This window comes from Poecilia reticulata, chromosome 6 (assembly GCF_904066995.2).
Source record: "Poecilia reticulata chromosome 6, P_reticulata-male-v2, whole genome shotgun sequence".
Lineage (NCBI taxonomy): Eukaryota > Metazoa > Chordata > Actinopteri > Cyprinodontiformes > Poeciliidae > Poecilia > Poecilia reticulata.
The window spans coordinates 23,230,210-23,247,775 of record NC_088835.1 but is presented as its reverse complement, the minus strand read 5'-3'; the positions used below and the strand labels follow the sequence as shown (position 1 = coordinate 23,247,775).

Genomic DNA, 17,566 nt, shown 5'->3' with positions numbered 1-17,566 from the left:
TGAAATACCCATGTAAATCAGCAAATAGTTTTTTCTGATATTACAAATTTGCATAAATGTCCCAGTGACGGGTGCCATTTTACATACTATGATAACATTAACTAACACAGTTGTGTATTCACCAGCTGCCACTTCAACCAAGTATAAAAAAATGCACTGATGTCAAGTGCTGAGTTTGTCAAACTGAATACACACCACATTGTCACTTATCAACTCGCAAACAAATTCGACCACTATGATGATGGGGGACTTTGCTGGCAACTACACTATGTGGTGTAGTTGCCAGTGATTCACCAGAGGGATGTTTTTCTGTAATGCACTGTAGATGCTTTATTGTTAGATAACAGAGATGAAACTACACAATATCTTCTGTTTCAGAGAAAGTCAAGTCATCCCATAACCATCAGGGATTTGGTGCAACATAAAGGCATTGAGTCACAAAGGTGAATAGATTAATGATGCACTCATAGGTTTTGTTGATGATCTCCAGCCTATTCCAATTTTCTCTTTTGAAAAAAAAAATTAAACAGAATTCAAATATCTTTTTCTATCCTTTCTGCCAAGAGTTGCTGTTACTTATTTCTGTTAAGAAATAAACAGAAGAAATGTGAGAGAAGAAATGCTTTAGGAAGATTTAATATTTTACTATTATCTTAAAAAAATCACTAAGTTGTCTGTCTGAGCTGACTTTAGCATGACTAGCACAGTTAACATTTGTAACTGGTACAACATGGAAATTGTTTTCTCTTTTGAATTTGTGTTGCTCTTTGACATTTCTGCTTTAATAAATACCGACTGGGTGTTTTGCCTTTCAAAATTTCTGTGCTAAATAAAATGCAACTGCAAGCAGAAGCCTGTTGTGACTGTTATTGCGATCGCATTATAATTTGGATGTAACAGTAGAGATTCATTGCCTTCCAGTCTGAACACTGAAGTATGCTCAATCTGGAAACACTCAACCTTCCATATGGCATACAGTTAGCAGTAGTTAACAGGCAAACATGTGTGGACTGAGTGGTTAAAGCCGTATGACTAACACCTGCTCGATACGTGACAGTAATATTACTCAGAAAACAGAGAAGCTGTCGAGATTTTAGCTCTGCTGTAACAGACGCTCATGTCCTTTGTCTCATATCGTACTTCTTTTTGCCGTATGCTGAAAACCAGATTCATTCAAATTGACAAGGGATTTATAACTATAAGTGTGACTTAAAAGGATAATGCAATTGTCATGGGTTGAGTCTTTTTATGACTCATTTTAGATGGCTCTGCATCCACTAGTGCGTGCAATAAAATGTCAACGTGGTTTTATTGAGAAACATATGCAGAAGGCACAGCTAGCCACTCCCTCAGGAATGATCCAGGATCGTGATCATCCCAGTCAGTTTGCAGACTGAGTAAGTCATCGACTGCTTGACTAACTGCAGCTGCTGGGTGGAGTGCTCCTCCTCTGTTGGCAGTTTCTGCCTTCATTTATCAGAAAGTCAATTCCTTGGATCTCAATGAAACATTTTGTATTTGAGAACTTTTTTCAGTAATGATGAATGCATTTGTCTTGAAATATATGTCGCTAAAGCACCTTATTGGCTAATGCACTGAGTGCTCTGTAATAAATCATTTGCATCCGATAAAGACTTAACTTCCTACCCTTGCCAAGTAATAGTGAAAGAAATTGGCATTCAAGAATAGAGAACAAGCTGCTCTTTTTTTTTTGTTATTTTTTTGCTCTGCTTCTCCTGTGGCTCCTTTGAAGCAGTCCTGCAGGAAGCTCTACATCAGTGGATATTTTTAGTGTAAGAGGAGATGTTCACTTCCTCCTTGCAACAAGGGCAAGATTGATAGATTCTGTCAGTTTCTCTACCCGGGAATTACATTACAACGGTGTGTGTCACCCAGGAGGACACCATGTAATCCTCATAGCGGGTCATAACAGGGAACTTTCTACATTTTAATTAAAAAAATATGTGCAGAGACATTTACAGTCTTGATTCTAAGAAACCATGACATGTTTTGTAAATACACACCCAAAAGCTGCTGGATTAAAAATAACCCAATTAGGATGATTTTGCGACAGACAGAATAAAATCGATTGCTGTAACACAGCTGCATTGGATTGTAGGTTTGACACAACATAGATTTTTTTTTTTTCATCAAATGACTTTAAAAAAATACCCCTAACCTGGCTTACTAAGCAAATAATATTTGAATTAATAAAGCTAATTAAACTTATCTTGTAGAAGAAACAGACATTAGGATAACAAAAGTCAAAATAATACTCCTTAAAGACCCTTCTATATAAACCTGCAAAGAAGGGCTGGCGTCCATCTGGTCCATGTGGACCATGCTGAAAGATTTTAAAAATGATGTTAGCAGTGCGGGACAAGAACGGTGGTCTGACACAGTAACATCGGCACTAAAGTTTCTGACGACAGTCTGCCTCATTGTAAATGATTTGGAGTCATTTACATTTAAACCCTGCGGCTTCCTGGTTATGCCATCACTGCATCCTTCCCTTCCCCTGTAAAGCCAGCTTCTCTTTTAAGTCCGCTGATGTGGGTCTGCAACTACCTTGCAGCACTACGTTGTCATAATGTTTTTTGCTTCTAACTCTATTACTGGAACTATAATTTCAAGACTTAAGAACTAAAGGACTTCACTGTAGAACAGTTGACAGCACTGTTACCTTACAGGAAGAAAGAAAGGTTCAACTCTTGCATGGATTATTCATGTTTCCTATATACAGACATGGATTTTCTCTTAACATGACTGCTAAGCTTAAGCATTTGTGTGCGCTTCCATGGTTCTTTGTCGTGTGTGTCTCTTGTTTCCTGAAATTTGAAAGTAAATAAAGAACTCTAATAAATCTGTCACAATATTATCTACAACTTTTTCATAATAAACATACCAAATCTGTCATTAAATAAGTGTAATAAGAGCTTCCGTGATGTTGTGTCCTAATTTTATTGTCCACATTTAAAGAATCCAAGCTGACCAAAGTACATCTTGCTGTTCCCTTGTGGTATGATGATTACAAGTATGACCTATTAAATACTTTGCCATGTGCTTGCCGTGTGGTAAATTAATTATGCCTCTTCCTCAGATGTATTTATAGAAACCAATCGAAGTCTTCTTTCCATCTAAATTTAGCACAAACCAGACCAAGTGGATCTGCAGAAAACATACATAGATCTGGATCATACGGTTCTCGCTGTATGAACGGGCTGGTATTTTGCTGGAGTGTAAAATCAGGATGAAGAAATAAGACACACAGACTGTGTGTGGCAGAATATATTTTTTTATATTTTCTCCTAGAAAGCTTTCTTTAGTGATGCTGCTCTCATCAGTCTTGGAAACTGCTGATGTCACATTTCATCTTGGCCCTCTACTCATACTACAGTACATGTTGTAAATTACACAATAAAAAGAGACCACCAGGCTTAAGAAAATATTGTTCTGTAATGTAATCATATAGAGCTGCGCCCTGCTGCTTTACCGACTATTACATTTGTGCTTCAGAGTTATTTTCAGGTGAGTCACAGCTTGTTAAAATGTAGTAGTTGTCCTTTACGGTACAGTAGCTTTGCTCACTGTAGAGCTGCTGTAATATCAACCTATTATCCCAGAGATGCTGTTTTTATATTTACAGTCATAACTCCTGTGAGTAAAATAAGAGTTGCTTGCAAATACGAGTTTCTTGCATTCACTGCTATATTATATTTTTAGGAATGTGTGAAAAGCATCTCAGTATAAATAGATATATTAATGAGGAAAGCCTTGCTGGTTTTCAGGTTATCTTAGTTTAATATTCCGACCTTAGTGGTCCTCTAGTGTAGGTCATGGAGGCTCTGTCCTCTAATTAGCAACTAAATGCCCTAAGCTGACCTCATAATGCTAATGAAACAACAGATCTTCGCTTTTCATTGATGTAAGTTCTCAGTCTGCCAGAGCATGACGATCTGAAATGCTTTTAAAAAAGGCAATTGGGCTTCTTTTCCTGTTTCGCCTGTCATTTATGAATCATTTCACATGAGAGGTGTAACATCTTGAGGAAATTACAAAAGTCCAGCTCCCTTTTCAAGTACTATCCTGGATGGTATCAACAGGGTCCTGCAGAGATCTTCTGGTGCATGTCAAGAACACAGTGGACTCTATGAGAGTTCTCAGTCTCTTCAGAACTTTTTTACAATGGTTTATAATGGTAACAGCAGCATATATCGGTCCTGGTTCCTATGAAACCTGGTCTGTTTGGGACTGTGATGTACAAGGATGTGAGCATTCTGCCTCTGTCCTAATAACACTTGCACCAGGATATTAGTACTCCAAGTAGCTTAATTTATTAAAACACTTTTGACACCACTGCTGCTATGTGCATAGGGTTATTCCACTGCTCAAGGTGAAACAAAAAATATATTGCTAAGCATCTGAAATGAAGCTGCAATGCTCAGGCCAGTTAAAGACAGATTGGTATGTGTAGCTCTCTTAAGTGTTCCTACCTCCAAATTGCACATGTACGCTGGCTGGCAGGAGTCTGTGTGGAATTATGTTCTTCAGACTGGTGTTCATATGTGTTTGTCAAAGAGACACCTTGACATTGCACTTTTATTAAGGTGAAAGAAGAATAAAGATGAGGAAGAGGATTAAAAAGCACTAGCAGCAACTCTTGAGTTTAGAAGTGTATTTTAGAAAGTATCAGCTATACTCATGAAAAACAGCTTTGGGGTTTAGATTTGATGAAAATGCTGATGGTATTTTTTCTCCTAACAGCAAAGCCAAAATTGATGAAAAGGTGCAGAAACCTAATGTATGTACAATGTTGTAAAGGTCTACATGTGTCATTTGAGATGCTGTGAAACCCTTTGAGCTGGAAAAGCCTTTAAACTGGGTTATTTTGCAAAAGAGTGGGCTATGGTCCTCTACAAAACCATAAAATACTTATATCCAGTTAAGGCAAAGACTTGATGTCAGTAGTTGCCTCTCAGCAAGGTGCATTCATTTGTTAGGTATAAAGAGTAATTATCTTATTAGACAACGCCAGATTACTTTGAATAGCTTGGTTATTTTATGTATTATTCAAGAACTGCTTTTTAATTATCTTTGTCATAATTTGAACTCAAACATTTAAGTATGACAAAAAAAAAACATTCATGTGGGAATCTGTAATGGGAAGAGGAAACCTATTTAAATTATTCTGTCAATTGAGAGGAAGCATCCCAGTGCAGATGTGATACCTTGAGCAGAGGCATTGTGATAGGATGGCCAAGAAAGCAGCGGGGTAAAATTTGAGACGATTGAAAAAGATTGTTTACCTTCACACTGAGATTAGGTTTTTCCAAATTTGCATCATTTAATTGAAGTTTAAATGTGTTGAAGATTCTGGAGACTACACGGTGGTCTTCTTCCTGTGCGAAGGGGTTCTGACCAACTTGGAATTTGTTTTTGTTTTTTTTTTTCCAAAAGTTACCGTCTAGTCACTTCAGTTATTCTGTGACAGACCACTGCAGTAAACACCACACTTGGTGATCATGGGATCTGTTCTGCTGCCTGTTCTACACAGCCACTCATTAGAGCTATTTCCTGTCCAGATGGCTCCTACCCTGTCTGTTCTTCATTGAGTTGTCCACGTTTCGACTCCTCAGCCTGCTATTCTTTGGCCGTTTACATCTCCCGATATTTGGTGCAGTAAACAAACATTATTTAACTCATGACCCTTTTTTTCTTATGTATCAGTAAAAGTCAGAAATGATCAAATCACCTTCTAAAAAGCAGCATCTTGATGTCAAACGTGTAATACGATATAATAATATAATTCCACAGAGAAACACAAGAGCGCTGTCTCCTGCAAGAGAGCAGAACTAATGAAGTTGCTCGATGGAGTGTTTGCATGTGGATCCTGGAGCTTCTCACACTAATGTAAGATCAGGGATTATCATTATCCCTCTGGGATTTTCTTTGAGATTTCTACAATCTTCATGGAGGGAAACAAGTTATACTGGAAAAAGTACTGTGACTTTTGTATAAACCCAGAGTAATTTTAAACGGCTCTCGTCAAAAGTGATGTTTGTTTTTCTGATTGAGATGAACTTTTCAAAAACTACTCGCAGCACTTGGTGTGTTTAGCGTTGGATGGAGTAACTATCAGACATTATGTGCATGTCTGTAAGGCCTACTCTGTTGTCAGTTTTGGGTCCAGTAACTGCTCGTCATCAAGAGACATCCGTAAAACGACATTGATGACGAAAACTCTGTGGGGCTTCGCTACCAGCTTGTTTGGATGGGAGTTCATGCAGCGTCATTACCTCCTCTCCTTTGTGTGCCTCCGTCTCTTTCATTGAAACAGAGGAAGACAGAAACCCTCAGCTATGACAGAGGCCCATTCACAGCTCTATCATTACAAGAAAATGTACTTTTCAGACTTTCTCTGGTATGACCCGGAAGGGGGCCTGAGCATGAGAGGAGAATCTTGTTGGCAAAAAAAAAAAAAAAAGTAGTTGAGCTTTGAACTGTGTTTGTGTGATTTGAACTTTTGCCCTTGTATCCAACTCACAAAGTACTTAATTTTCGTCCTCAAGGGACATTTTTTTTTAATTCTCAGTAACACAAGGAAATCAATGTAGATGAGATGCATTGATCAGTTTGGTGGGTAATGTTTCCATATCCACCTTTTAAAACTATTTTTAAAACTATAACCTTTCAATATTAGATTTGAAAATCCTGGTTTCAAACTTAATTAATCAGCACTTTGTATGTTTTTCTTTTGTGCTGCTGTTGTTGATGCTATGAGCGGTAATTTCTAATTTATGTTAGGGCAAAAACAGGAGAGAAGTTGATGTTAATCAGTTTAGCTGACAAAGTCATAATGAAGATGAAAGGTTTTGGTACTTGAATATCTTTATCTACAGTTATGCCTAGATGGTGCATAAAATTGTGAGAATATGATTTAAGATCAATTTAAAACTATATGAGACAGTGTCTATAGGTGGCCCATATATCTCTGTGATCTATATTTCTGTGCGGAAGGCAAGGTCAAGGACGTGAACGAGAGGGGGGAAAAAGACTTCACTGTAACTGTCTCTTTCCCTTCTTTTGAGCAAGGATCCCAGAAAGCCTGAATTGATTTCAGCCTAATGGCTGCACATGATAAAACACAACCAGATTTGCCTCACTGTGAAGTCTTTTGGAGCCCTGCACAAACCAGGAAAACACCAGCTAAAAGTGCAGCAGCTGAATTTATTTCAAACCTCCTGTTTTTCTGGCGGATTATGCGGATTTGCATGTTTTATCCATTATTCTGCTCAAGCTGCATATTTTTATTTATTTATTTATTTTTTGTTCAGGTAATTTTACATACTCAGTTAAATCTACATATAAGCAGAAAATCTTCATCCTCTTTACTCTGCAAACATCTAAAGAATGATGATCTGCTGCTGCATCTTTACTGCAGACACACGTTCAGTTTGACAAGTAAAAATCTCCCAAAGGAGATAATTGCGATGATTTGCTCTGTGCTTTGTGGTAGTGTATTTTGCCTCTGAGACCTTCCTATCACAGTTTTTAGCCTGATTGCTTCAACAGTCAACATTTTCATAATGTTCCGAGAAATGACTACCAAAACACAAACCAATTAATTTGAACATCAGCCTAGTGAAAGAGACTTTACACACTCTAAATCTCACGTCGTGCTTTCTGCCTCTGTCTTTTCCAGGTGTGTAGGCTGGTGCGGCCATTACACTAACCCACCAAGATGGTGGCCCTGTCATTAAAGATTTGTGTGCGCCAGTGCAATGTGGTAAAAACGATGCAGTTTGAACCCTCCACCCCTGTGTATGATGCCTGCAGGATAATCAGAGAGAGAGTTCCAGAAGCCCAGTCCGGACAAGGTTAGACAATGCCTTGTGAATCTAATTTTCATGATGGAAAACTATTGCCACCAACATTTGCATGCTCTCTGTCTCTCCGTGTCCCAGCCTCCGATTATGGCCTGTTCCTGTCTGACGACGATCCCAGGAAAGGAATCTGGCTCGAGTCCGGGAGAACCCTGGATTACTACATGCTGCGAAACGGAGTAAGATTACATCATATTGTCCAGGGCGGAGATCTGTCAGTGTCACTTCACATTTCTTGAAGTGATTTGTATTTTTCTAGTGGGAGCTGAAATATTTATACCTTTCCACTTGCTAGAATCAAATGCACTTTACAGTCGGGAGGGATTTAACAGAGCTCTAGATGTCATCCCGCTTCCCCTCCTGTTTTTCTCAGGATGTCTTGGAGTACAAGAAGAAACAAAGGCCACAAAAGATCAAAATGCTGGACGGTGCCGTTAAAACCATCATGGTCGACGACTCAAAAACAGTCGGCGAGCTCCTTGTCACAATATGCAGTAGAATAGGTGAGTGCATTTATCATGAGTTCTGTAAAAAGTATTATGTCATACGAAATTCTAATTACTGGTGCCTTATGTTATCTTGCCACTTATTCTCGAGGAGCAGCATTTGTTATTCACATAAAGCATTTTTGTTTGGATGTTAAATCCAAATTAGGTTTTGTTTAGAGTAAAGTAGACGTGACTTATCAAGCTCAAACAAGCTTGCCTTTAACAAATACTTAAGTGCTCCCCTGAATGTTCAAACCTTGCCGTGTTCCATAACAGAGGATTGTCCCCTAAGCTCTATGCGTCATGTCTAATAGGCTACTTCAGAGCCTAATTGGGTGAGGAAGAGAAGGATGTATATCTGGCAGGAAGCTTTATTGGAAAATGTTTGTTTAGATGAGGGCTTTCTGCTTGGTTTCTTCCCTGCCTCTCATTGTGTTTTATTTTGCTGGCTTAGTACCAGCTTTCCTTCACTTTCTGCAGCAAAATGAAGAAGGGGAGAATAAGAGAATGAAGTTGAACTATGAGGGTGTTTCTCTATCAGTGTAGTCATTTTTGAAGAATTATTTTTTTTAAGTGTAGTGTCGTCTGAGAGTGTTTGCTTAATTTTGCAGGAATTACCAACTATGAGGAATATTCGCTGATACAGGAAGTTCCAGAGGACAAGAAGGAAGAGAGTACAGGAACGCTGAAGAAAGACAGGACCCTACTACTACGAGATGAAAGAAAAATGGAAAAACTAAAAGCCAAACTCCACACGGATGATGACTGTAAGTTTCATGTTCCAGACAGCGGTGGCATTTTATATGGCCGATATGACTCACTGCCCAGGGTGGCATGAATTTCGGGGTGACACATAAATTCAAAAAGTGAAAAAGTCATCTGTGTATTTGCTCCTCAAATTGAGTTTTGTGTTGCTTATTTACATATCTAGTCGATTCATATCTCGTGCTACGTGCTGTTGGTAAATATGACTGTCATTGCTGGCTAATAGTGTTTAAATATTCCTGTTCCTGTTGAGGTTCTGATTCACAGCTTTCTATTTCACTCTAAATACATTTAATCTGGGTTTCATATAGTCAGTTCAAAACCTAAGGTTATAAAACTAATCTAGCTTCTAATGGATTACTATGCAGTGCACAAAGAATCTTCAAAAAATGGAGAGCTTGGATTATTCTAACCTCGGTTGTTTTATTCCAAACAAACGCAGACTTCCCTTTTTGTTTTGAGTTTCACAAATAAAATAAAGGTTCACTAACTCTCAAACGGTACTGTGATTTGTCATATGTTCAGTGTATAATTATGCAATTTATGTTTGTTCAGTTTAATTATTTCAATTTTACACGTGGTCCCCTGAATGTTCGAACCTTGCCATGGTTTGAAATTCAGTAAAAGCTCAAACTGTAAAATAGTTTAATTTTTAATTTTTAAAACTTTAATTTAACACTGATAAGTCTCTCAAAAACAGATGCCTGCTTTAGCATTGCTATACATTACCCAGTTGCAGTATTTGCAGTAATAATAGTTTTAGTTTCTCCAGATTAAATTAGAATTTTTTTTTTTGTATTATTCTCATCAGATTCTCATATGTTACACTTTTGAGTCCATTTTATAGTTAAAATCATCCAGCAGCGAACTTATTTGTAAATGTAACTTATTTTTATTTCATTTATTTGCATTTAGTAACAAACTGTATGTTTTGATTGGACAGTGAACTGGCTGGACCACAGCAGGACGTTCAGAGAGCAGGGAGTGGAAGAAAGTGAAACCTTGCTGCTCAGGCGCAAATTCTTCTATTCTGACCAGAACGTGGACTCACGGGACCCGGTCCAGCTGAACCTGCTCTACGTTCAGGTAAACTCCATAAGGCTGCATCAATCTATTTTTGACAATAAATAATCAATTTAAACAGAGTTTTTACCAAACCAATAATAAAGGCTCAGCTGAAGGCAACTCAAGACATAAGATACTTTTACCAGCAGATAATGTAACCTATTATGTTTTTTATTCATTCTGCAGGATAGAGATTTGGATTCAGAATACCCCACAGCTGTTGCCACTTAAAACCAGTCTAAATAAATAACAGTTTCCAGCATAACTGCTGTAGAGTTAAAAAAAAAAAACTTGGAAAACTTTAGTGTTAGATGACAAAAAAGGTATTTTATCTGATTGGTGAGAAAAACAGAACAATTTGTTCATCGCTTGGTCTTTGTGGTCCTGAGACCAGATGGATACCCCTGTCTTGCTAATCTGGACAACAATCACCAAATTCTATTATCTCCCTTTGTTGAGATGCTAAGATTTACAGAACTGACTTTAATCTAATTACTGATATGAACTGATTGCTGAACTAGCAAGTTATTGGTTTTTGGTGGTTTATCAGTTTGTTTTAAGGTCAAAACTGTAAGTTACAGGAAGCTAAAAGGCTCTATGAGCATTGTCAATTCAATGAGACATTTTTATTGTGACTATATTTTGACTGAGACTTGATTTAAGACAATATTTTGACTACTTTCCAGTTTAAGGTCTAAGAATGCAGATTTAAATTATATCATAAATGGTATATATCATTCATCTTTTTTCATTCTGTACATTGCTTCTCATGTTATAACATAGATACTCAAAAAAGCATGCCATGAGCAAAGAGTACCTTAAAGCCTATCTGAAAGAAAGAAATCCCCAAAACTCTCGCCAGCATGAAATATGTATGGATACAGCTCGAAAGTTGTCTGTGGTATTGACACTACTCTGCAACTTTTTTTAGAGTGATCTGATATAACAGAAGACTTCCTCATACAAAACCTTTCTGAAAGAAATACTTAGACATTGCTGACCTCTCCGTCGACAGATACAGCTGATTCACTTGACCCTTCCATTCACCAGACCTTTTCTTTTACTACTGGAAGAGCATTTCTTTGTTTGGACCTGGTGTGGTCATCGGATGGTTCTAGTAGAGGAGCAAGTAGAATCTCCTATTGTGAATCCAAATGTGCTGTTCACACAAGCTTAATTTGTGAGATTTTAAACAAAAATGCATATTCCAACTTTGTGAAAAGTTACTCCCCAATAACCGATCTGTCCCCCTTTCGTGAAGATAAATGAGTGAAATAAATTTTGTAGCCATCTTTCAGCCACTCATCAGTCTAAAGAGAAGTTTCCTCACCATCTGCTGTGAGATACTTTGAGAGGTTTCTTGCTCGCCAGCGGGTTTGAAGTCACCACACAACATCTCAATGAGATGAAGAGCTGAGCTTTGACTCCAATTTCTTAATTCCCAGCCAGTTCTTGTGAATAGCTTTGCTTTTTCCCTACTGCACAGTGTGTAGTGTATAATCTTCAATTCAGTCCTTGTTTTCCCCTTCCTGCTTCTCTTACTCGCTGTTTCCGTCCCTTCCAGTTTGCCTATCTCCACTCCCTCTCTGTTTCGCACTCATTCTGACACAGTTCCACACATCCACACCCTCTCACGCTGGCACACATTACGGCACTATGCGCGCATCATGGTCTCCTCGCAGCACACTCATATTTCCTTTCACAACAACAGCTCCGCCCCCTGCCCTCCCATGCTCTTGCCCATCTATCTTTCCGTTGTTCTGTCTCTCACACACAGTTGGGTTGTTGCACAGATCACAGAGACTATTCACATGGCTGTAGTACTAATTTGTCACTGTGTTTAAAGAGCCAAATAGAACCAGAGGAGAGAGAATCTTTAAAAAAAAATAATAAAAAAGTGGAATATTTGAATATGTTTACTGACTTTTTTTTTTTTTCAGAATTCCCATTTCTTAGAAATGCTTTCAGAGTTTTGGTTGTCTGATCTCTGGTTTACATGACTTGCCAGTAGGCTGCTGTATTTAGCTGATTCCAAATTTTTAACTCTACAAGCTGATCTAAAAACTTTGTTCAAAGCATTTTTTCTTGGCTTTATGCCAAAATAATTTGACTATTTTCCTCAAGCAAATAAAAATGATTACAGTGTTGACATATTAAATTAGACTGGCAGCTAACGTGATTAGCGTGTTTAGCTTTATTAACTGTAACAACAGTGTCCATGTATTCCTCTGAGGAAGTTGATCAGATTCATCCAAATCCAGAATGTTCCATGGCAAACAGTAAGAGACAAATGAGCGCCTGAACTGACTGTTCCTTTCTCAGCCTTCCTAATGTCCTGTCATAATTACATATTAGACACTTGTGGATTGGTCAGTTGGTCAATCTGACTCATGTCGGAGAAGGCGGTGTGAGAATTGATGCTGGATGTTTTTGTCCACATGCATGGTAGAATCAAAGTTGGTTGGTCATATAATGTTTGGTAAGGAAACCCTATTGATTGCTTTCGCTGTCAGTTGACTGGAGATCATTGGAAATATTTTGAAGTACAAAGGTTTTCTCTGATCTTGAAATGTAAAAATAATGGGAGTCTACAAGCAGCAAAATGTTCATTTAAGTTGGATTTAAAACTATGAAACCCCAAGATTGTGATCACGTAAATATTTGAATATCAGAACAGGAGCGACAATTTGTGAGTAAAACATTTAACATCGTAAAGACTTGCAAAAGCGATTGTCCCAGAGTGTGTCCCTTACATATTTCCAAAACACATTTTACTTCTCTGTCTCTGGTTTTCAACCAACATATTCAACGTATTTCACCACCATGTTATAAAAAAAACAAAAAAAAACGTGCTGCTTTAACATCTCTTATCTTTGAAAGCAAGAAGATTGGTGGAATAATAAATGTAAGCAATTAGTTTCTACTGCTTCTCTAGATCTGTAGTTGATGCTATCTTACGTCCCTGCTGGCTTCTCTGACACACCTGTAAAGAATACATGCCACAGCATTATTTACTTCCTGCAGATTTGCTTTCATTACAATCTTTAGAGCCCAAAGTATTGCAGTAATGCAGAGCTATGCAGTCTCAGCCCCCTAGTGAATAGTTTGCACGACTTCCTATGTGTTGCCAAATATGATACTGCATAAGTACAACAAAATGTGCATATGAACCAACTGTGTTCTGCTAATATTCAAAAACAATGATGTAAACGTAAGGTGGAAAAGGTTTCATTGATACCTCGTTTGCTGAAGATGGATTTTAATTTTATTTGTAACCCTTTACTGACTCTTTTACCTGGTATCTACAAGCTAATGTACCATTTGCTGCACTGTTAGCAAACAAGTTTATGTTATTTTAATGTTTCTCAGAATTTTTGTTTTGTACCAAAGCATGAATACAGAAACTCTCTCAAAACTTTGTTTTGACTGTTAAGTAAATTGAATCATAAATAAAACTTTTATAAAGTGAGACAAATGTTTGGCTTCTTGGCAAAAATAACAAAAAAGAGTGTTTTGAAGAGTTTTTTTTTTTTTTTTTTTTCAACTATGAAAGACTGTAGCAATTGTCAGACCGTGGTGGCATCATCACACTATGTTTAAAAACTGGGTTCATGTCAATTGTTGAGACAGACAGAATTCTGCCTGAACCTTGTTGATGACTGTAAAAAAATGTATGGCAATGATTCAGATTGAACTGTAAGCAGTTCAATCTGAATAATGTGATTGAATTGGTTTAGCAATAACTTGATTAATTTGAACCGAATTTTGACCAAAGTATCAACCTGTTGGAAGGTGGATCTGTTTGTCATTGAAAGTGTCCTGGGATGATGTGTATCGTGATTCGGTGGAATATAAATACAATTTAAATTAGCCATATTACAATGAATCGAACTGTCCAGAAATCAAGACAGATAAGTGTTCCCATTTTCATTTTTTCCTTTTCATTTTCATTTTTTTAGCAGAACAGTCTTTAGTGTTACAATATCATCCATAGACCTTGTAATCTAACAAAGTTTAATTATTCAACAAATGTAGCATTTTCTAAGCATATCTTATGTTTTGAAAACTGAATATTTCAGCAAAGTAAGAGAAGATAACATATTACTAATAATGCCATCAACCGTCATGTGATTCAGTAGACATATTCTTCTCTTTGCCGTCATTTATTTTTGTCTGATTGACCTCAGTGATGGCGCCTTAGGCAGACTGTGTGTGTCACGGATCCTGATGTCTTATGCTTCACTCCTAATCATGCAGCTTGGTGAAAATGTTCTAAGATTCTCTCCTTACTGCCTTGCCGTATCATAGCAAACCTTCGTATTCGCCTGGCTTATTTTAAGTTATTGAAATTCTTTTGAGTGCAATAAACATTGGCTGTAGCCTTCAGCTATTTGCATTAATATTTGCACAGGTATTCACTGTGACTATATACGTTCTGACACATCTCAGCAAGTATTTTTATCACCTGCTGTACAACACAACCTACATCTGGTGAACCTGCTCTGCGGCTACTTTCACTCCTCCAGCCTCAATAACGAATCAAGCCAAGTTTAATTTTCTAGCTCTTAATCAGCATACTAAATGAACACATATCACAGCATAAGTTTTAATTAACCTCCTCATAAACACAGCCCAGAATGCATACTAATCAGCATACATCAATTTTTACTTCTTGTATAAGTATTATTTTTAGAAATTGAAAATATCAGTAATTATCACATTTATCTAACATTGTTCCTATGCAGTTTAGTAACAGTTTTTCTAAAAGATACAGAGACTCTAACTGTAGTTTATACTTAAATGCATCCTTCATCACCTTTTTTCTGAATCAGATTAGTTTCCTATTTTTTTCCATCAATATTTTTGCTTTAGTCACTAAATGAAAACTGCACTCATTTAAAAAGAAAAAGGAAAACAGCATGTGACAGACCAATAAGAAAAGTTCATTACTGTGAAATGGAAGGAAAATGATAGTTTAAACGCCGTATTAAAAATAAAAATCTGAAACATGTGATGTGTATTTGCATTCAGCTCCCCTGAATCAAAATGTAGCCCCTCTTCCTGCAGTTCCATCTACAAATGTTCCGGGATGTGCCTCTACCAGCTTTGCACATCTAGAGACTGACAATTTTTGCCTGTTGTTTTTGAAAAAATAGGTTAATCTCAGCCTGATTGGATAGAAAGGATTTGTCAAAATCAGTTGTTTTTTTTCTTCATTCCTACAGATTCTCAACTGGTTTTATATCTGAATTTAGACTTAGCCATTCTAACACAGGAACATGCTTTGTTCTAACATGAAGATAGAATACTACAGCTGTAGCTGCATGTTTAGGCTTTTTATCCAACTTGGAGTTGAACCTGGCAACACCCCGTCCCAAATTCGTGGTGTGCATTACTAATTTAGTGACGTCAAATTCAAGGCAGTAATTTTATTATTTGTAGTTATGAAAATAAAAACTGTTTATTTGCTTTCATTTCACTTAATATCATAACATAAAATCTTTTTAGAATACATAAAAATGTGGGGAAGTACAAATACACAATAAGTAAAAGAAAATGGTAAAATTTTGAGATGTATGAATACATTTTAGAAGCTTATACAGGAAACTTTGTTTTTTTTTCTCTTCACATTTTTTCTCTTCCCCATTGTTTTTTTTGTTTCATTTGCTAAACAATTTTCAAAGCACTCCGTCTTTGCTCTCTGTGTCTGCAAGTCATACTTGCTGCTAAATGAGTGTCTCCTGTTATTTCTAGAATCTTAATTTGTGTAACCCCCCCTCTAGTGATCAGTGCATATCAGTGTGAAAGGCATGTGTGAGGACTAATTTTAGCACATCTTCTTATGTTTGCTAAGAGCTTATGTGCTCCACAGTGAATTGCACTCGGTGAAGGACGTGATTGTGAGGAGAGGACATTGTTGTCCTCATTACAGCAGTAAGCTGCTGCTTAGGCTTTTATTGATGTAACAGGAGGTAAGAATGAGCTGAGTCCACGCTGTGCACTGATATGCCAATGCTAAAAGCATGGACAGAGTCTCTCTCACTGTCAGCATGACCTCTCAGCTCTTGAGGCCATTAAATTTGCAGCAGTGAACTAGAAAGGCAGAGTGAAGGAGAGCTGACTGCCCCCTGGAGAAGCCAACGCACAGGGGGAAGCATTTGAAACATGTCAACAAAGGCTTTTCTCTCCCCATCAAATTTGGAAGATATTGTAAAGAGTGTGGCTTTGAGACATGCCTCCTTTTTGCCAGGAAGGAAATTTCTTAATTAATTAATTTTCTTTGGAACTTAATTGGGGACCGACTGTTCTATAGAAAGACAATATAAACACTCTTTGCCTTTCTCATCGTATGTAAGTGCAAATGCAATTTTCCACAGATTGTGATCTGATTTTACGTGGTGCACCAACACAAAGTATTGCATAATTGTGAAGTGGATGGAATATGATGCATGGCAGCCAAGGGCCTCTTGACTGCTTCTTTGACTGATTTTCTCTTTGCCCTGGCTGTTTGTTTTTGTGGAAAGTGATAGATACAGGTGGAAAATCTCATAATTGCACAATTTTTCAGACCAGATTGCCTCTAAGTCACTAATAGAGGTGCTTCTTTTAGAGCTCTGTTGAATGAATTTAGGATGGTTCTGATGCTTTTTTTAGTATTTTTCTTTTCTTTTTTTTTCATGAGACGTGTGTCTCACCTAATCCCCTCTCTGCTCTCTGTCCTTGTGTCTCCTCCAGGCTAGGGATGATATATTGAATGGATCTCACCCTGTTTCCTTTGATAAAGCCTGTGAGTTTGCAGGGATCCAGGCTCAGATCCAGTTTGGACCCCACGTGGAGCACAAACACAAGCCTGGATTCCTGGAGTAAGATTTTCTCATTAAAAAGATTAGTTCAAGCCAACATTCAGGAAAGAAAAAAACAAAACAAAACGATGTTAGTGTTTTTTTGTTGTTGTTGTTTTATGTTCAGCTCAGAGCTGTACGGTAGTTATCGTCTCCTTTAGTACACACTCTTACTGCAGGGATTTCCTGCAGTGGAAAGCTAAGGGCTGATGTCAGCTCTTACAACTGTTTTCTGAAACATACATACAAAGAATGACCTCATATTCGGAGGTATGTTAATAGAAAAGGAACTGGCTGCATGCTAAGTGAGTAACTGTGCAAAATTTCAATTTATCTTTCCAGCCTGAAAGAGTTCCTGCCTAAAGAGTACATCAAGCAACGAGGGTCTGAGAAGAAAATATTCCAAGTATGTGCTGAGTGTCATAAGTGTTGCATTTCTGAAATATATTGTCTTCAGAACTCCTCAGAAATTCCAGCTATTTAAAAAAAAAAATTCACTCAACAAACTACTCGCATAAAATGT

The 17,566-nt window shown here is 37.4% G+C and overlaps 1 protein-coding gene across 7 annotated transcripts in view; it reads left to right on the top strand.

The window, feature by feature from the left end:
- The window catches only part of tln2b (talin 2b), a 98,356-nt gene that overhangs the window by 25,922 nt on the left and 54,868 nt on the right, over positions 1 to 17,566 (top strand). For all 7 annotated transcript variants that reach the window (XM_017305321.2, XM_017305320.2, XM_081608211.1 and 4 more), the window contains exons 2-8: positions 7,703 to 7,877; positions 7,965 to 8,062; positions 8,257 to 8,386; positions 8,983 to 9,138; positions 10,080 to 10,222; positions 16,937 to 17,064; positions 17,386 to 17,449. In XM_017305321.2, coding sequence (XP_017160810.2) covers positions 7,742 to 7,877; positions 7,965 to 8,062; positions 8,257 to 8,386; positions 8,983 to 9,138; positions 10,080 to 10,222; positions 16,937 to 17,064; positions 17,386 to 17,449 — 855 coding nt within the window. In that variant the 5' untranslated portion in view covers positions 7,703 to 7,741. The remainder of the gene's footprint in view (positions 1 to 7,702; positions 7,878 to 7,964; positions 8,063 to 8,256; positions 8,387 to 8,982; positions 9,139 to 10,079; positions 10,223 to 16,936; positions 17,065 to 17,385; positions 17,450 to 17,566) is intronic.